Here is a 20,000-nt window from a genome sequence, read left to right on the forward strand (position 1 = left end):
CTCCTGCTGACCTGCCCTCACTCTCTCCCTTGCATGCTGCCTGAGTGGAGGGGCTGTAACTCACAGTCAGTGGGTCTGTGGAGAATGCAGCCACACTTCTCCTCATCTCATTCTCAGTGCCTCGTAGCGGGATGAGGGACATATTCCCAAACCTGGAGTCCTGCTGCGCCCGCGGTGCCCTTACCTTTAAGGGTTCAGTGGGCCACAGGATGCCACCCTGGTGAAAAGAAAGGTGATGGTGAGCACATCTGCAGGTGTGTCTGGTGCGCACAGGTATACGATGAAGCAAACTGATGACATCGGGGTTGGAAGAACATTAGATTAGTAGGGAGCTCTGCTAAGTGTATCTGGGCTGGGGGCTCTGCTAAGCACATCTGGGCTGGGGCAATGCTAAGTGTATCTGAGCTAGGGGAAGTGCTAAGTGTATCTGGGCTGGAGGTTCTGCAAAGTGTATCTGGGCAGGGGGCACTGCTAAGTATATCTGGGCTGGGGGCACTGCTAAGCACATCTGGGCTGGGGCAATGCTAAGTGTATCTGGGCTGGGGGCTCTGCTAAGTGTATCTGGGCTGGGGGCTCTGCTAAGTGTATCTGGGCTGGGGGCTCTGCTAAGTGTATCTGGGCTGGGGGCTCTGCTAAGTGTATCTGGGCTGGGGGCTCTGCTAAGTGTATCTGGGCTGGGGGCTGTGCTAAGCACATCTGGGCTGGGGGCTGTGCTAAGCACATCTGGGCTGGGGGCTCTGCTAAGTGTATCTGGTCTGGGTGCTCTGCTAAGCACATCTGGGCTGGGGGCTGTGCTAAGCACATCTGGGCTGGGGGCTGTGCTAAGCACATCTGGGCTGGGGGCTCTGCTAAGTGTATCTGGTCTGGGGGCTCTGCTAAGCACATCTGGGCTGGGGGCTGTGCTAAGCACATCTGGGCTGGGGGCTCTGCTAAGTGTATCTGGGCTGGGGGCTCTGCTAAGTATATCTGGGCTGGGGGCTCTGCTAAGTGTATCTGGGCTGGGGGCTCTGCTAAGTAAATCTGGGCTGGGGGCTCTGCTAAGTGTATCTGGGCTGGGGGCTCTGCTAAGTGTATCTGGGCTGGGGGAAGTGCTAAGTGTATCTGGGCTGGGGGCTCTGCTAAGTGTATATGGGATGGGGGCTCTGCTAAGTGTATCTGAGCTGGGGGCACTGCTAAGTGTATCTGGGCTGGGGGCTCTGCAAAGCACATCTGGGCTGGGGGCACTGCTAAGTATATCTGGGCTGGGGGCAATGCTAAGTATATCTGGGCTGGGGGCAATGCTAAGCACATCTGGGCTGGGGGCTCTGCTAAGCACATCTGGGCTGGGGGCACTGCTAAGGGTATATGGGTTAGAAACATCAGTGAGTACATCTGGGTTGGTAGAATGGATGTGCAAATCCTATTTTCTGGCTGCGTGCTCAGGCAGTACTTGTGCAGTAACCCTTGCTTGGTACTGTATGATAAAAATGCTCTTTAAAATGACACTCGTCTGTACCTGTACAAAACTGAACGTGGCAAACCATTCTCTCATCTCTGCCAGCGTCTCACAGCCGAGGTACCTGAAAGAGGCAACAGAATAAAAACACAAACAGATCAAAAGGCTAGAAGGTCAGAGGACTGTGTCTGCAGGCACCACAAACCCATAGGGGATTAGATTCAATAAGCAGTCACACGGCTCCTTTATAGCTCAGGGAGAACTGCAAGAAAAGGGCAGTCTCAAGGGAGAAGGAGGCTCAGAAATATGGTCTACAAATGGAACTGCACAATACACACACACACACACTTATGCACATACTTTTTGCACACCTGTATGTATATACATATATATATATATATACACACACATATTGTATATATAAACACACATATGCATATAAAGTTATGCAGCACAATGATATAAGAGTTGAGTGGGTATCTTGGTTTCCTGCCCTGAAAAGCTCACAAACTGAAAGTGCCGCCTGCGTGACCTGGGGATAAGGCGACTCGCCAGATGTTACATAAAGCGAACATCAGGATTTAACCCAGTCACTGCCACTTCGAAGGCCAGTAGAGTTACAGCACGACTGCGCCTCCTCCTCGATGCACAAAGCAGCAGAAACATGCATATAACACCGGCGGTGGGCAGGAGTCCGTGTGAAGAGCTTGGATGTGGTTAAAGTCACTAGCCAGTCAGCTGAAATATCCATCAGCCATTTACCCTGGCGCCCGAGTACCTCTGCTGCTCTGTCCTTTCCGGGTAATGCTTCCTGCTCCCACGGGAGGTCTCCAATATCTCCGCAGGACACGGGTTCCCAACTCCAGTTCTCAGGAACACCCAACAGATCAGCTTTCAAGGGTATTCCTGCTTCAGCGCCGGTGGCTTAATCAGTGGCTCACTCATTTTGACTACACTCCCTGTGCTGAAGAAGGGACACCCTTAATACCTGGCCCGTTGGGGTTCTCGAGGACTGGAGTCGGGAGCTCCTCCATTCAAACCAAACTCGTATTCATTCTTGCAATCTCTCTATTAATGCAGCAATCCCACTGACTTCCCTTCTTTCTTTTTTACCTGTACAAGGGTAACCATGGAAGGACCCCGATTACTATGAGCGCCCCACAATTTATTTATTTTTAAATATTCACTTCACCATGTTCCTTCATCTTTGGGGAACATCTACATTGTAACTTGGATAAAGTAGATGGAGATGACGATTGTGTTGTTTCTTGTTACAGTAGCATTTCACCCCAGGAAGCGGTACGAGTTTAACTCGTGTAACGTTGGTATCTGTTCTCCGGAGCACGTCCTGATCTTCCAAAAAAACAAAAAAAACCCTCGTAATAGTTGAAGAACTGCTTCAGAATCAGTCTCCAGAACAGAGCATCAGATCCTAAAAACAGCACTGGAAAGGGCAAGACCAGATCTCTTCAATACACACGCCCCAAAATTCCTCTAGATAGCACATCCACATCCTGCTATAATGCAGAACACAACGGCGTTTCCATAGGACTCCATGGCAATGCCGGTACAGAATATCCCTTGTAAAGTCCTGGGAGTCACCAATATAAAGCCAACATATCACTCCTGACGATGTGACGACTTTCCACTTGGGTCTCCAGCACAGGAGCCACATGGTCCTCCCGCAGACAAATGTTCTCGTCTTAAGAGTTTTTCAAAGTGACATATTTCGGGAACCCGGGGGTCGGGGTAAAGCAAGGTAAAATTAAAACAAAAATGTGTTAATGGCGGGGGTGGGGCTTTCTGCTTTCATTTTGGTCACGTTTGGGATCGATTGTTGATGTTACTGTGACATTGTTTATTTTATGATTGCATACACACCCCGTACCTATACGGGTGACCCCTAAATGTATTATCCCGCCCAGCAGTGAGCGGCGGGTTTGTGCCGCGCTGAAGTGAGATAACAAAGGACACGTCCCCTGCGGCTGGCTCTGGCAATATAGAAAGTCTTACCACGGATTCTTCTCTCTCTTCTCGTTCGTGTATATAACCGTAAATCCCCACCTGCAATATAAAGAGAGAGGCGTTGCCTTCCTTGTTTAGCGCAGTGTTTGTCAGTGTAACATGCTGGCCGCGCAGTGTGTCAGAGTAACATGCTGGCCGCGCAGTGTGTCAGTGTAACATGCTGGCCGCGCAGTGTTTGTCAGTGTAACACGCTGGCCGCGCAGTGTGTCAGAGTAACACGCTGGCCGCGCAGTGTTTGTCAGTGTAACACGCTGGCCGCGCAGTGTCAGAGTAACACGCTGGCCGCGCAGTGTTTCAGAGTAACACGCTGGCCGCGCAGTGTGTCAGTGTAACACGCTGGCCGCGCAGTGTGTCAGAGTAACCCGCTGGCCGCGCAGTGTCAGTGTAACACGCTGGCCGTGCAGTGTGTCAGAGTAACACGCTGGCCGCGCAGTGTGTCAGAGTAACCTGCTGGCCGCGCAGTGTGTCAGAGTAACCTGCTGGGCGCGCAGTGTGTCAGAGTAACCTGCTGGGCGCGCAGTGTTTGTCAGAGTAACACGCTGGCCGCGCAGTGTGTCAGTGTAACATGCTGGCCGCGCAGTGTGTCAGTGTAACACGCTGGCCGCGCAGTGTGTCAGAGTAACATGCTGGCCGCGCAGTGTGTCAGTGTAACATGCTGGCCGCGCAGTGTGTCAGTGTAACACGCTGAACGTGCAGTGTGTCAGTGTAACATGCTGGCCGCGCAGTGTGTCAGTGTAACACGCTGGCCGCGCAGTGTGTCAGTGTAACACGCTGGCCGCGCAGTGTGTCAGTGTAACACGCTGGCCGCGCAGTGTTTGTCAGTGTAACACGCTGGCCGCGCAGTGTGTCAGTGTAACACGCTGGCCGCGCAGTGTGTCAGTGTAACACGCTGGCCGCGCAGTGTGTCAGTGTAACACGCTGGCCGCGCAGTGTGTCAGTGTAACACGCTGGCCGCGCAGTGTGTCAGTGTAACACGCTGGCCGCGCAGTGTGTCAGTGTAACACGCTGGCCGCGCAGTGTGTCAGTGTAACACGCTGGCCGCGCAGTGTGTCAGTGTAACACGCTGGCCGCGCAGTGTGTCAGTGTAACACGCTGGCCGCGCAGTGTGTCAGTGTAACATGCTGGCCGCGCAGTGTGGCCGCGCAGTGTGTCAGTGTAACACGCTGGCCGCGCAGTGTGTCAGTGTAACCTGCTGGCCGCGCAGTGTGTCAGTGTAACATGCTGGCCGCGCAGTGTGTCAGTGTAACACGCTGGCCGCGCAGTGTGTCAGTGTAACACGCTGGCCGCGCAGTGTGTCAGAGTAACATGCTGGCCGCGCAGTGTGTCAGTGTAACATGCTGGCCGCGCAGTGTGTCAGAGTAACATGCTGGCCGCGCAGTGTGTCAGAGTAACATGCTGGCCGCGCAGTGTGTCAGTGTAACACGCTGGCCGCGCAGTGTTTGTCAGTGTAACATGCTGGCCGCGCAGTGTGTCAGTGTAACACGCTGGCCGCGCAGTGTGTTAGAGTAACATGCTGGCCGCGCAGTGTTTGTCAGAGTAACATGCTGGCCGCGCAGTGTGTCAGTGTAACATGCTGGCCGCGCAGTGTGTCAGAGTAACACGCTGGCCGCGCAGTGTGTCAGTGTAACACGCTGGCCGCGCAGTGTTTGTCAGTGTAACATGCTGGCCGCGCAGTGTGTCAGTGTAACACGCTGGCCGCGCAGTGTTTGTCAGAGTAACACGCTGGCCGCGCAGTGTGTCAGTGTAACACGCTGGCCGCGCAGTGTGTCAGTGTAACACGCTGGCCGCGCAGTGTGTCAGTGTAACATGCTGGCCGCGCAGTGTGTCAGTGTAACATGCTGGCCGCACAGTGTTTGTCAGAGTAACACGCTGGCCGCGCAGTGTGTCAGTGTAACACGCTGGCCGCACAGTGTTTGTCAGAGTAACACGCTGGCCGCGCAGTGTGTCAGTGTAACGTGCTGGCCGCGCAGTGTGTCAGTGTAACACGCTGGCCGCGCAGTGTGTCAGTGTAACACGCTGGCCGCGCAGTGTTTGTCAGTGTAACACGCTGGCCGCGCAGTGTTTGTCAGTGTAACACGCTGGCCGCGCAGTGTGTCAGTGTAACATGCTGGCCGCGCAGTGTTTGTCAGTGTAACACGCTGGCCGCGCAGTGTGTCAGTGTAACACGCTGGCCGCACAGTGTGTCAGTGTAACACGCTGGCCGTGCAGTGTGTCAGTGTAACACGCTGGCCGCGCAGTGTGTCAGTGTAACACGCTGGCCGCGCAGTGTTTGTCAGAGTAACACGCTGACCGCGCAGTGTGTCAGTGTAACATGCTGGCCGCGCAGTGTGTCAGTGTAACATGCTGGCCGCGCAGTGTGTCAGTGTAACACGCTGGCCGCGCAGTGTGTCAGTGTAACACGCTGGCCGTGCAGTGTGTCAGTGTAACACGCTGGCCGCGCAGTGTGTCAGTGTAACATGCTGGCCGCGTAGTGTGTCAGAGTAACACGCTGGCCGTGCAGTGTGTCAGTGTAACACGCTGGCCGAGCAGTGTGTCAGTGTAACATGCTGGCCGCGTAGTGTGTCAGTGTAACATGCTGGCCGCGCAGTGTGTCAGTGTAACACGCTGGCCGCGCAGTGTGTCAGAGTAACACGCTGGCCGCGCAGTGTGTCAGAGTAACACGCTGGCCGCGCAGTGTGTCAGTGTAACATGCTGGCCGCGTAGTGTGTCAGTGTAACATGCTGGCCGCGCAGTGTGTCAGTGTAACATGCTGGCCGCGTAGTGTGTCAGAGTAACACGCTGGCCGCGCAGTGTGTCAGTGTAACATGCTGGCCGCGTAGTGTGTCAGTGTAACATGCTGGCCGCGCAGTGTGTCAGAGTAACACGCTGAACGTGCAGTGTCAGTGTAACATGCTGGCCGCGCAGTGTGTCAGTGTAACACGCTGGCCGCGCAGTGTGTCAGTGTAACACGCTGGCCGCGCAGTGTGTCAGTGTAACACGCTGGCCGCGCAGTGTGTCAGTGTAACACGCTGGCCGCGCAGTGTGTCAGTGTAACACGCTGGCCGCGCAGTGTGTCAGTGTAACACGCTGGCCGCGCAGTGTGTCAGTGTAACACGCTGGCCGCGCAGTGTGTCAGTGTAACACGCTGGCCGCGCAGTGTGTCAGTGTAACACGCTGGCCGCGCAGTGTGTCAGTGTAACACGCTGGCCGCGCAGTGTGTCAGTGTAACACGCTGGCCGCGCAGTGTGTCAGTGTAACACGCTGGCCGCGCAGTGTGTCAGTGTAACACGCTGGCCGCGCAGTGTGTCAGTGTAACACGCTGGCCGCGCAGTGTGTCAGTGTAACACGCTGGCCGCGCAGTGTGTCAGTGTAACACGCTGGCCGCGCAGTGTGTCAGTGTAACACGCTGGCCGCGCAGTGTGTCAGTGTAACACGCTGGCCGCGCAGTGTGTCAGTGTAACACGCTGGCCGCGCAGTGTGTCAGAGTAACACGCTGGCCGCGCAGTGTGTCAGAGTAACACGCTGGCCGCGCAGTGTGTCAGAGTAACACGCTGGCCGCGCAGTGTGTCAGAGTAACACGCTGGCCGCGCAGTGTGTCAGTGTAACACGCTGGCCGCGCAGTGTGTCAGTGTAACACGCTGGCCGCGCAGTGTGTCAGTGTAACACGCTGGCCGCGCAGTGTGTCAGAGTAACACACTGGCCGCGCAGTGTGTCAGTGTAACACGCTGGCCGCGCAGTGTGTCAGTGTAACACGCTGGCCGCGCAGTGTGTCAGTGTAACACGCTGGCCGCGCAGTGTGTCAGAGTAACACGCTGGCCGCGCAGTGTGTCAGTGTAACCTGCTGGCCGCGCAGTGTGTCAGTGTAACATGCTGGCCGCGCAGTGTGTCAGTGTAACATGCTGGCCGCGCAGTGTGTCAGTGTAACATGCTGGCCGCGCAGTGTTTGTCAGTGTAACACGCTGGCCGCGCAGTGTTTGTCAGAGTAACACGCTGGCCGCGCAGTGTGTCAGTGTAACACGCTGGCCGCGCAGTGTGTCAGTGTAACACGCTGGCCGCGCAGTGTGTCAGAGTAACATGCTGGCCGCGCAGTGTGTCAGTGTAACATGCTGGCCGCGCAGTGTGTCAGAGTAACATGCTGGCCGCGCAGTGTGTCAGAGTAACATGCTGGCCGCGCAGTGTGTCAGTGTAACACGCTGGCCGCGCAGTGTTTGTCAGTGTAACATGCTGGCCGCGCAGTGTGTCAGTGTAACACGCTGGCCGCGCAGTGTGTTAGAGTAACATGCTGGCCGCGCAGTGTTTGTCAGAGTAACATGCTGGCCGCGCAGTGTGTCAGTGTAACATGCTGGCCGCGCAGTGTGTCAGAGTAACATGCTGGCCGCGCAGTGTGTCAGTGTAACACGCTGGCCGCGCAGTGTTTGTCAGTGTAACATGCTGGCCGCGCAGTGTGTCAGTGTAACATGCTGGCCGCGCAGTGTGTCAGTGTAACACGCTGGCCGCGCAGTGTTTGTCAGAGTAACACGCTGGCCGCGCAGTGTTTCAGTGTAACACGCTGGCCGCGCAGTGTGTCAGTGTAACACGCTGGCCGCGCAGTGTGTCAGTGTAACATGCTGGCCGCGCAGTGTGTCAGTGTAACATGCTGGCCGCACAGTGTTTGTCAGAGTAACACGCTGGCCGCGCAGTGTGTCAGTGTAACACGCTGGCCGCACAGTGTTTGTCAGAGTAACACGCTGGCCGCGCAGTGTGTCAGTGTAACGTGCTGGCCGCGCAGTGTGTCAGTGTAACACGCTGGCCGCGCAGTGTGTCAGTGTAACACGCTGGCCGCGCAGTGTTTGTCAGTGTAACACGCTGGCCGCGCAGTGTTTGTCAGTGTAACACGCTGGCCGCGCAGTGTGTCAGTGTAACATGCTGGCCGCGCAGTGTTTGTCAGTGTAACACGCTGGCCGCGCAGTGTGTCAGTGTAACACGCTGGCCGCGCAGTGTGTCAGTGTAACACGCTGGCCGCGCAGTGTGTCAGTGTAACACGCTGGCCGCGCAGTGTGTCAGTGTAACACGCTGGCCGCGCAGTGTGTCAGAGTAACACGCTGGCCGCGCAGTGTGTCAGTGTAACACGCTGGCCGCGCAGTGTGTCAGTGTAACACGCTGGCCGCGCAGTGTGTCAGTGTAACACGCTGGTCGCGCAGTGTGTCAGAGTAACACGCTGGCCGCGCAGTGTGTCAGTGTAACCTGCTGGCCGCGCAGTGTGTCAGTGTAACATGCTGGCCGCGCAGTGTGTCAGTGTAACATGCTGGCCGCGCAGTGTGTCAGTGTAACATGCTGGCCGCGCAGTGTTTGTCAGTGTAACACGCTGGCCGCGCAGTGTTTGTCAGAGTAACACGCTGGCCGCGCAGTGTGTCAGTGTAACACGCTGGCCGCGCAGTGTGTCAGTGTAACACGCTGGCCGCGCAGTGTGTCAGAGTAACATGCTGGCCGCGCAGTGTGTCAGAGTAACATGCTGGCCGCGCAGTGTGTCAGAGTAACATGCTGGCCGCGCAGTGTGTCAGTGTAACACGCTGGCCGCGCAGTGTTTGTCAGTGTAACATGCTGGCCGCGCAGTGTGTCAGTGTAACACGCTGGCCGCGCAGTGTGTCAGTGTAACGTGCTGGCCGCGCAGTGTGTCAGTGTAACACGCTGGCCGCGCAGTGTGTCAGTGTAACACGCTGGCCGCGCAGTGTTTGTCAGTGTAACACGCTGGCCGCGCAGTGTTTGTCAGTGTAACACGCTGGCCGCGCAGTGTGTCAGTGTAACATGCTGGCCGCGCAGTGTTTGTCAGTGTAACACGCTGGCCGCGCAGTGTGTCAGTGTAACACGCTGGCCGCGCAGTGTGTCAGTGTAACACGCTGGCCGTGCAGTGTGTCAGTGTAACACGCTGGCCGCGCAGTGTGTCAGTGTAACACGCTGGCCGCGCAGTGTTTGTCAGAGTAACACGCTGACCGCGCAGTGTGTCAGTGTAACATGCTGGCCGCGCAGTGTGTCAGTGTAACATGCTGGCCGCGCAGTGTGTCAGTGTAACACGCTGGCCGCGCAGTGTGTCAGTGTAACACGCTGGCCGTGCAGTGTGTCAGTGTAACACGCTGGCCGCGCAGTGTGTCAGTGTAACATGCTGGCCGCGTAGTGTGTCAGAGTAACACGCTGGCCGTGCAGTGTGTCAGTGTAACACGCTGGCCGAGCAGTGTGTCAGTGTAACATGCTGGCCGCGTAGTGTGTCAGTGTAACATGCTGGCCGCGCAGTGTGTCAGTGTAACACGCTGGCCGCGCAGTGTGTCAGAGTAACACGCTGGCCGCGCAGTGTGTCAGTGTAACATGCTGGCCGCGTAGTGTGTCAGTGTAACATGCTGGCCGCGCAGTGTGTCAGTGTAACATGCTGGCCGCGTAGTGTGTCAGAGTAACACGCTGGCCGCGCAGTGTGTCAGTGTAACATGCTGGCCGCGTAGTGTGTCAGTGTAACATGCTGGCCGCGCAGTGTGTCAGAGTAACACGCTGAACGTGCAGTGTGTCAGTGTAACATGCTGGCCGCGCAGTGTGTCAGTGTAACACGCTGGCCGCGCAGTGTGTCAGTGTAACACGCTGGCCGCGCAGTGTGTCAGTGTAACACGCTGGCCGCGCAGTGTGTCAGTGTAACATGCTGGCCGCGCAGTGTGTCAGTGTAACATGCTGGCCGCGCAGTGTGTCAGTGTAACACGCTGGCCGCGCAGTGTGTCAGTGTAACACGCTGGCCGCGCAGTGTGTCAGTGTAACATGCTGGATGCGCTGGCCGCGCAGTGTGTCAGTGTAACACGCTGGCCGCGCAGTGTGTCAGTGTAACACGCTGGCCGCGCAGTGTGTCAGTGTAACACGCTGGCCGCGCAGTGTGTCAGTGTAACACGCTGGCCGCGCAGTGTGTCAGTGTAACACGCTGGCCGCGCAGTGTGTCAGTGTAACACGCTGGCCGCGCAGTGTGTCAGTGTAACACGCTGGCCGCGCAGTGTGTCAGTGTAACACGCTGGCCGCGCAGTGTGTCAGTGTAACACGCTGGCCGCGCAGTGTGTCAGTGTAACACGCTGGCCGCGCAGTGTGTCAGTGTAACACGCTGGCCGCGCAGTGTGTCAGTGTAACACGCTGGCCGCGCAGTGTGTCAGTGTAACACGCTGGCCGCGCAGTGTGTCAGTGTAACACGCTGGCCGCGCAGTGTGTCAGAGTAACACGCTGGCCGCGCAGTGTGTCAGAGTAACACGCTGGCCGCGCAGTGTGTCAGAGTAACACGCTGGCCGCGCAGTGTGTCAGAGTAACACGCTGGCCGCGCAGTGTGTCAGTGTAACACGCTGGCCGCGCAGTGTGTCAGTGTAACACGCTGGCCGCGCAGTGTGTCAGTGTAACACGCTGGCCGCGCAGTGTGTCAGTGTAACACGCTGGCCGCGCAGTGTGTCAGTGTAACACGCTGGCCGCGCAGTGTGTCAGTGTAACACGCTGGCCGCGCAGTGTGTCAGTGTAACACGCTGGCCGCGCAGTGTGTCAGTGTAACACGCTGGCCGCGCAGTGTGTCAGTGTAACACGCTGGCCGCGCAGTGTGTCAGTGTAACATGCTGGCCGCGCAGTGTGGCCGCGCAGTGTGTCAGTGTAACACGCTGGCCGCGCAGTGTGTCAGTGTAACCTGCTGGCCGCGCAGTGTGTCAGTGTAACATGCTGGCCGCGCAGTGTGTCAGTGTAACACGCTGGCCGCGCAGTGTGTCAGTGTAACACGCTGGCCGCGCAGTGTGTCAGTGTAACACGCTGGCCGCGCAGTGTGTCAGTGTAACACGCTGGCCGCGCAGTGTTTGTCAGTGTAACACGCTGGCCGCGCAGTGTGTCAGTGTAACACGCTGGCCGCGCAGTGTGTCAGTGTAACACGCTGGCCGCGCAGTGTGTCAGAGTAACACGCTGGCCGCGTAGTGTGTCAGTGTAACACGCTGGCCGCGCAGTGTGTCAGTGTAACACGCTGGCCGCGCAGTGTGTCAGTGTAACACGCTGGCCGCGCAGTGTGTCAGAGTAACACGCTGGCCGCGCAGTGTGTCAGTGTAACACGCTGGCCGCGCAGTGTGTCAGTGTAACACGCTGGCCGCGCAGTGTGTCAGTGTAACACGCTGGCCGCGCAGGGTGTCAGTGTAACACGCTGGCCGCGCAGTGTGTCAGAGTAACACGCTGGCCGCGCAGGGTGTCAGTGTAACACGCTGGCCGCGCAGTGTGTCAGTGTAACACGCTGGCCGCGCAGTGTGTCAGAGTAACATGCTGGCAGCGCAGTGTGTCAGTGTAACATGCTGGCCGCGCAGTGTGTCAGTGTAACACGCTGGCCGCGCAGTGTGTCAGAGTAACATGCTGGCCGCGCAGTGTGTCAGAGTAACATGCTGGCCGCGCAGTGTGTCAGAGTAACATGCTGGCCGCGCAGTGTGTCAGTGTAACATGCTGGCCGCGCAGTGTGTCAGTGTAACACGCTGGCCGCGCAGTGTGTCAGTGTAACACGCTGGCCGCGCAGTGTGTCAGTGTAACATGCTGGATGCGCTGGCCGCGCAGTGTGTCAGTGTAACACGCTGGCCGCGCAGTGTGTCAGTGTAACACGCTGGCCGCGCAGTGTGTCAGTGTAACACGCTGGCCGCGCAGTGTGTCAGTGTAACACGCTGGCCGCGCAGTGTGTCAGTGTAACACGCTGGCCGCGCAGTGTGTCAGTGTAACACGCTGGCCGCGCAGTGTGTCAGTGTAACACGCTGGCCGCGCAGTGTGTCAGTGTAACACGCTGGCCGCGCAGTGTGTCAGTGTAACACGCTGGCCGCGCAGTGTGTCAGTGTAACACGCTGGCCGCGCAGTGTGTCAGTGTAACACGCTGGCCGCGCAGTGTGTCAGTGTAACACGCTGGCCGCGCAGTGTGTCAGTGTAACACGCTGGCCGCGCAGTGTGTCAGTGTAACACGCTGGCCGCGCAGTGTGTCAGTGTAACACGCTGGCCGCGCAGTGTGTCAGTGTAACACGCTGGCCGCGCAGTGTGTCAGTGTAACACGCTGGCCGCGCAGTGTGTCAGTGTAACACGCTGGCCGCGCAGTGTGTCAGTGTAACACGCTGGCCGCGCAGTGTGTCAGTGTAACACGCTGGCCGCGCAGTGTGTCAGTGTAACACGCTGGCCTCGCAGTGTGTCAGTGTAACACGCTGGCCGCGCAGTGTGTCAGTGTAACACGCTGGCCGCGCAGTGTGTCAGTGTAACACGCTGGGCGCGCAGTGTGTCAGTGTAACACGCTGGGCGCGCAGTGTGTCAGTGTAACACGCTGGGCGCGCAGTGTGTCAGTGTAACACGCTGGCCGCGCAGTGTGTCAGAGTAACACGCTGGCCGCGCAGTGTGTCAGTGTAACACGCTGGCCGCGCAGTGTGTCAGAGTAACACGCTGGCCGCGCAGTGTGTCAGTGTAACAAGCTGGCCGCGCAGTGTGTCAGAGTAACACGCTGGACGCGCAGTGTGTCAGAGTAACACGCTGGACGCGCAGTGTGTCAGTGTAACACGCTGGCCGCGCAGTGTGTCAGAGTAACACGCTGGCCGCGCAGTGTGTCAGAGTAACACGCTGGCCGCGCAGTGTGTCAGTGTAACACGCTGGCCGCGCAGTGTGTCAGTGTAACACGCTGGCCGCGCAGTGTGTCAGTGTAACACGCTGGCCGCGCAGTGTGTCAGTGTAACACGCTGGCCGCGCAGTGTGTCAGTGTAACACGCTGGCCGCGCAGTGTGTCAGTGTAACACGCTGGCCGCGCAGTGTGTCAGTGTAACACGCTGGCCGCGCAGTGTGTCAGTGTAACACGCTGGCCGCGCAGTGTGTCAGTGTAACACGCTGGCCGCGCAGTGTGTCAGTGTAACACGCTGGCCGCGCAGTGTGTCAGTGTAACACGCTGGCCGAGATACTGTGAAGCTTCTTTTGCGATCTGAGTTTTAAGGTTAGTCGGTATTAAATTAGAGGGGTTAACACCATTAGCAGGGGAAGAGGTGGCAGGGAGGTGTGGGTGAGAGCAGGTGTGTATATGACTGGGTTCAGGACTAGGAGAGATATCCCCAGCAGCAAGGAGGAGCAGAGAGAGAGGAGGTGACTAGAGGATTTGTGGGGGCGCTTTTTATTGAGGGGTGTAGAAGTTGTTGGGAAAGAGGTGTGTAAATAGTGATGCAGTGTATGGGCACAAGCATAGGTGGAGGGGAGGAGAGAGGACCAAATGTGGGCAGGAGGGGAGTGGGGAAGTTGGAGAGGACAGAAACGTTCACAAAGGAGTGAGGAAACAGCAAACAGAAAAAGCAATAGTGCGGGCATAGTGAGCTGCAGGGAGAGAGGTAGCAGGAGAGAGGTCCCAGGAATTGGAGGAGATGAGGAGTAGGAGGTGAAAGAGCTGTCTCTGGGTGAGTGGCAGGCCGTTCAGCCTATCACAGAGGTATGTACAGCCATCGTTAGAGAAACAGAATATTATATTTTGCTGCCAGAGGGGGCCTGTAACACATTGCTTTTCAGATCCCCCCCGAACATCTCCTTTTTTATTTTAATCCCGCGGATTAGCCATTTCCTTTGAGCTGCGGCTTCCTGCGGATCAGTCTGAAAACGTCACATCCACGGGGGGGGGGGGGTTTCTACCTCTGAACATTTGCCTGTCGTATTAGTCATCCGAAAAACAGAATTATAACAGGGGGAGGAATAGAAATAGGGGTGCAGCCACGAGCGGCAGGGGTCAGCTTTGGGATGGTTAGGCTGTTGCTGCTGTAGTACTATGGCAGGGGTGCGCAAACTGCGGGGCGTGCGATTTGTTTTGGGGGACGCGGCGGTTACAGAGGCCCCGCGCTCTTACCCAAGGCATTTCAATTAAATGCCGGGGGACCGCGCAAGGCCCCTGCAACACGTCGCCATGGCAGCGCGGCAACGAATGACGCCGCGGGGTCACGTGACGTCACATGACCCTGCAGCATCATTTGACGCTTCAGACCAGGTAAGGGGGGCGCGAGCAGGCAGGGGGGCGCAAGGCAAAAAGTTTGCGCACTCATGTCTATAGCTCAAAATTGTATACATGTATTTAATAAAACTTTTAGTCTAACCATTAACCAGTGCAAAGAAGGGCTAGTAAAATGATACATTATGCAAATCATAAAACTCCTCAAGAAGGACAGAAGGACAGAAGGACCTCAATCTGTAGCTCGGAGGGACGGGAGAGAGGAAAGAGGGAATAATATTCAAACTCTCAAATATGTAAAGGGTTTCGTCACTGTGCAGACGGAGAGAGAAAGAGAAGAGGTAGCAGAGACCGAAGGGTGGCAGGGTAAGGGGAAGTGTGAAGAAGTCCTTCCTCGTGGAAGGGGTAGCAGAGACCGAAGGGTGGCAGGGTAAGGGGAAGTGTGAAGAAGTCCTTCCTCATGGAAGGGGTAGCAGAGACCGAAGGGTGGCAGGGTAAGGGGAAGTGTGAAGAAGTCCTTCCTCGTGGAAGGGGAAGCAGAACCCGAAGGGTGGCAGGATAAGGGGAAGTGTGAAGAAGTCCTTCCTCATGGAAGGGGTAGCAGAGACCGAAGGGTGGCAGGGTAAGGGGAAGTGTGAAGAAGTCCTTCCTCGTGGAAGGGGTAGCAGAGACCGAAGGGTGGCAGGGTAAGGGGAAGTGTGAAGAAGTCCTTCCTCATGGAAGGGGTAGCAGAGACCGAAGGGTGGCAGGGTAAGGGGAAGTGTGAAGAAGTCCTTCCTCATGGAAGGGGTAGCAGAGACCGAAGGGTGGCAGGGTAAGGGGAAGTGTGAAGAAGTCCTTCCTCGTGGAAGGGGTAGCAGAGACCGAAGGGTGGCAGGGTAAGGGGAAGTGTGAAGAAGTCCTTCCTCATGGAAGGGGTAGCAGAGACCGAAGGGTGGCAGGGTGAGGGGAAGTGTGAAGAAGTCCTTCCTCATGGAAGGGGTAGCAGAGACCGAAGGGTGGCAGGGTGAGGGGAAGTGTGAAGAAGTCCTTCCTCGTGGAAGGGGTAGCAGAGACCGAAGGGTGGCAGGGTAAGAGGAAGTGTGAAGAAGTGATTCCTCATGGAAGGGGTAGCAGAGACCGAAGGGTGGCAGGGTAAGGGGAAGTGTGAAGAAGTCCTTCCTCATGGAAGGGGTAGCAGAGACCGAAGGGTGGCAGGGTAAGGGGAAGTGTGAAGAAGTCCTTCCTCATGGAAGGGGTAGCAGAGACCGAAGGGTGGCAGGGTAAGGGGAAGTGTGAAGAAGTCCTTCCTCGTGGAAGGGGAAGCAGAGACCGAAGGGTGGCAGGGTAAGGGGAAGTGTGAAGAAGTCCTTCCTCATGGAAGGGGTAGCAGAGACCGAAGGGTGGCAGGGTAAGGGGAAGTGTGAAGAAGTCCTTCCTCGTGGAAGGGGTAGCAGAGACCGAAGGGTGGCAGGGTAAGGGGAAGTGTGAAGAAGTCCTTCCTCATGGAAGGGGTAGCAGAGACCGAAGGGTGGCAGGGTAAGGGGAAGTGTGAAGAAGTCCTTCCTCGTGGAAGGGGTAGCAGAGACCGAAGGGTGGCAGGTTAAGGGGAAGTGTGAAGAAGTCCTTCCTCGTGGAAGGGGTAGCAGAGACCGAAGGGTGGCAGGGTGAGGGGAAGTGTGAAGAAGTCCTTCCTCGTGGAAGGGGTAGCAGAGACCGAAGGGTGGCAGGGTAAGGGGAAGTGTGAAGAAGTCCTTCCTCATGGAAGGGGTAGCAGAGAACCAAGGGTGGCAGGGTGAGGGGAAGTGTGAAGAAGTCCTTCCTCGTGGAAGGGGTAGCAGAGACCGAAGGGTGGCAGGGTAAGGGGAAGTGTGAAGAAGTCCTTCCTCGTGGAAGGGGTAGCAGAGACCGAAGGGTGGCAGGATAAGGGGAAGTGTGAAGAAGTCCTTCCTCATGGAAGGGGTAGCAGAGACCGAATGGTGGCAGGGTAAGGGGAAGTGTGAAGAAGTCCTTCCTCATGGAAGGGGTAGCAGAGACCGGAGGGTGGCAGGGTAAGGGGAAGTGTGAAGAAGTCCTTCCTCGTGGAAGGGGTAGCAGAGACCGAAGGGTGGCAGGGTAAGGGGAAGTGTGAAGAAGTCCTTCCTCGTGGAAGGGGTAGCAGAGACCGAAGGGTGGCAGGGTAAGGGGAAGTGTGAAGAAGTCCTTCCTCATGGAAGGGGTAGCAGAGACCGAAGGGTGGCAGGGTAAGGGGAAGTGTGAATAAGTCCTTCCTCATGGAAGGGGTAGCAGAGACCGAAGGGTGGCAGGGTAAGGGGAAGTGTGAATAAGTCCTTCCTCATGGAAGGGGTAGCAGAGACCGAAGGGTGGCAGGATAAGGGGAAGTGTGAAGAAGTCCTTCCTCATGGAAGGGGTAGCAGAGACCGAAGGGTGGCAGGGTAAGGGGAAGTGTGAAGAAGTCCTTCCTCATGGAAGGGGTAGCAGAGACCGAAGGGTGGCAGGGTAAGGGGAAGTGTGAAGAAGTCCTTCCTCGTGGAAGGGGTAGCAGAGACCGAAGGGTGGCAGGGTAAGGGGAAGTGTGAAGAAGTCCTTCCTCATGGAAGGGGTAGCAGAGACCGAAGGGTGGCAGGGTAAGGGGAAGTGTGAAGAAGTCCTTCCTCGTGGAAGGGGTAGCAGAGACCGAAGGGTGGCAGGGTAAGGGGAAGTGTGAAGAAGTTCTTCCTCATGGAAGGGGTAGCAGAGACCGAAGGGTGGCAGGGTAAGGGGAAGTGTGAAGAAGTCCTTCCTCGTGGAAGGGGTAGCAGAGACCGAAGGGTGGCAGGTTAAGGGGAAGTGTGAAGAAGTCCTTCCTCGTGGAAGGGATAGCAGAGACCGAAGGGTGGCAGGGTAAGGGGAAGTGTGAAGAAGTCCTTCCTCATGGAAGGGGTAGCAGAGACCGAAGGGTGGCAGGGTGAGGGGAAGTGTGAAGAAGTCCTTCCTCGTGGAAGGGGTAGCAGAGACCGAAGGGTGGCAGGGTAAGGGGAAGTGTGAAGAAGTCCTTCCTCATGGAAGGGGTAGCAGAGACCGACGGGTGGCAGGGCGAGGGGAAGTGTGAAGAAGTCCTTCCTCATGGAAGGGGTAGCAGAGACCGAAGGGTGGCAGGGTAAGGGGAAGTGTGAAGAAGTCCTTCCTCGTGGAAAGGGTAGCAGAGACCGAAGGGTGGCAGGGTAAGGGGAAGTGTGAAGAAGTCCTTCCTCGTGGAAGGGGTAGCAGAGACCGAAGGGTGGCAGGGTAAGGGGAAGTGTGAAGAAGTCCTTCCTCATGGAAGGGGTAGCAGAGACCGAAGGGTGGCAGGGCGAGGGGAAGTGTGAAGAAGTCCTTCCTCATGGAAGGGGTAGCAGAGACCGAAGGGTGGCAGGGTAAGGGGAAGTGTGAAGAAGTCCTTCCTCGTGGAAGGGGTAGCAGAGACCGAAGGGTGGCAGGGTAAGGGGAAGTGTGAAGAAGTCCTTCCTCGTGGAAGGGGTAGCAGAGACCGAAGGGTGGCAGGGTAAGGGGAAGTGTGAAGAAGTCCTTCCTCATGGAAGGGGGATGGATGTGTGCAATCACCTCCCAGCAGCAGTGGTAGGAAGGGAATCCGAATTTGTTTGGGAACGACACTAAATATGAAAGAAAGACAGTAAGGCCTGAGGCTTCACTATAGACAGTAAATTGAGCAGACTATATACATATTGCGATGCATAATATATATGAATTATTTATGCTGGCAGCGTGATACTAGTCTGGCAGTGAAAGGATGAAAAATGGTTCAACATTTTTGTTATTCTCTTTAACATCATACTTAGGGCCAGTTTTGTTCAATGGTGCTAAGCCCTGGAGCATCTTAAGCTCTTCCAAGTCAATGTTTCATAATACTGCATGTATCTATGTGTCTGACACGGTTTAGTAACTCAGGGCTGGCTCATCCGACAGCCGGAGGGAGGGGGGGGGGGGGGGTTCTGTGCTTGCGACAGCTCTCCGCTGACACCTAGTGGAGAGGAAGATTTCCAAACAGTGAGGAGCTCCTAGCATTCAATTCACTGGGAAGCCGACGGGCCACCTCCCCGTGTGGCACAACGTTTTGGACCCTGCTCTCACACCCACATGGTGGAGTGTAAAGAGGACACTGGAAAACTGTAACACGGGGGGGCTGTTGCATGGTGGGACCGTGGTCCTCCTGGGGTGGGAATGATTCTGGTCATCGCACCGAGGGGCGAGTGATGATGTAAATGATGTGATGATGCAGGGGTAGGGGTGGAGGTGGGGTGTTGTGAAATCACATGGGCGGGGTGTCATTTTCTCAAAATCGCCCCAGCAGACTGCAAAACCCGGGGCGCAAATTCAGCATCGCACTGATCCAACCCACAGCTTGTAACGGGACGCCTTTTCTTTGGTAAAGCTGGCGCGGTTTTCCGCCGCATGGCGCCGAGATTCCGCGGCTTCGGGAGACTGAGGAGTCACCGCTACAGACAGCGTGCGTGGGAATGTCAGTGCGTATCAGTGTGCCAGCGAATATGTGCAGTGGTTAAAGTCAGAGGCTGTGCAGCTATATATGGAAAAGGAGACATTTAAAGGGCACCATTAAACCCAACCACCAGACGTCGGCAGCAGGCTGCGGTTATTACCGGCTGACCCTGGCAGGGAGCGGGGAAGTGACGGTTTCCCTGAATAGGTTGCTGCCCGGGAGTAATTGTCGCTATGGGCTGCATGACAACGCTGCAGCCCGTGCAGAACCCACACGGAGTTAATGACAAACTTTTGTGTTGCTCTGAAACTTGCCGATTTCTTTAGGATTGCAGAGTTTGCAAAGAGATTTACAGCAGCCCTGCCCTTCCCCGTTATCTCTTAGCACACAGCGCTTCCACTGCAGCCAGGGATTCTGGGTAATGACATGCAAATGAGCCCACAGTGTCACTCTTTACTTCTCATCCATTTAAACATGGGACCCCTATAAGCCGCATTACACAGCTTTTCAGCACAGCCTGAATTACAGAAGTGCAGAGCCAGTAACCCTGCTCACAGATAGCTACTCCGACCTCTTGGGTCTCGTCAGAGTGAGGTTGGTTGCTGGCTTTGCCACGTGAAGCCGGTACGTGGGTATAACCAGACACTAAAAACAAGTGACACAAACCCCCCACGGTGCAGCAAATGAACAAACCCTCTGTCATTGCTGGAGGGATCTGCAGACCCCCTGAGGCTCTCGTGCATGTCACGCCCCTGCTTGCCATTCCTAATAATATTCCTAATAACAATACATTGGTTTAGTTTATAGCGCTCGCAGTGTACACAGCGCTGTACATAGATTAGTTTAGGCCCAATGAGTCCCTGTCCTTTTTTTTGACCCTTTTTGGTTTCCTGAGACACAGGGGAGATGAAGGGACTTATCCAACGTCACAGGCAGCGGATACTGGGAACAGAGTTCACCCAATTCAAAGGCAGTGTCACCCCCCCCCCCCTCCAAGCAGTGTTCTCTCCCCCCTCCCCCCCGCCTCCCCCCCAAGCTACTCCTTCTGTCCATGAGTCACGCTGCAGCTCTTAGGCCGAGCTTATAGTGTCGGAGCTGCTGTGCGTGCGCACGTCTAGCACACTTCAGTCATTGGCTATAGCAGTTAGCCAAGTGCC

The 20,000-nt window shown here is 56.5% G+C and overlaps 1 protein-coding gene across 1 annotated transcript in view; it reads right to left on the reverse strand.

The window, feature by feature from the left end:
- ARAP1 (ArfGAP with RhoGAP domain, ankyrin repeat and PH domain 1) overlaps nt 1-20,000 on the reverse strand; it is a 407,404-nt gene that overhangs the window by 306 nt on the left and 387,098 nt on the right. Inside the window, exons 31-33 of the mRNA XM_075593271.1 lie at nt 3,449-3,499; nt 1,496-1,559; nt 22-217 (exon numbers count right to left, since the gene is read on the reverse strand). Of these exons, the coding sequence (XP_075449386.1) occupies nt 22-217; nt 1,496-1,559; nt 3,449-3,499 (311 nt within the window). The remainder of the gene's footprint in view (nt 1-21; nt 218-1,495; nt 1,560-3,448; nt 3,500-20,000) is intronic.

This window comes from Ascaphus truei, chromosome 3, assembly GCF_040206685.1.
Source record: "Ascaphus truei isolate aAscTru1 chromosome 3, aAscTru1.hap1, whole genome shotgun sequence".
NCBI classification, from domain to species: Eukaryota; Metazoa; Chordata; class Amphibia; order Anura; family Ascaphidae; genus Ascaphus; species Ascaphus truei.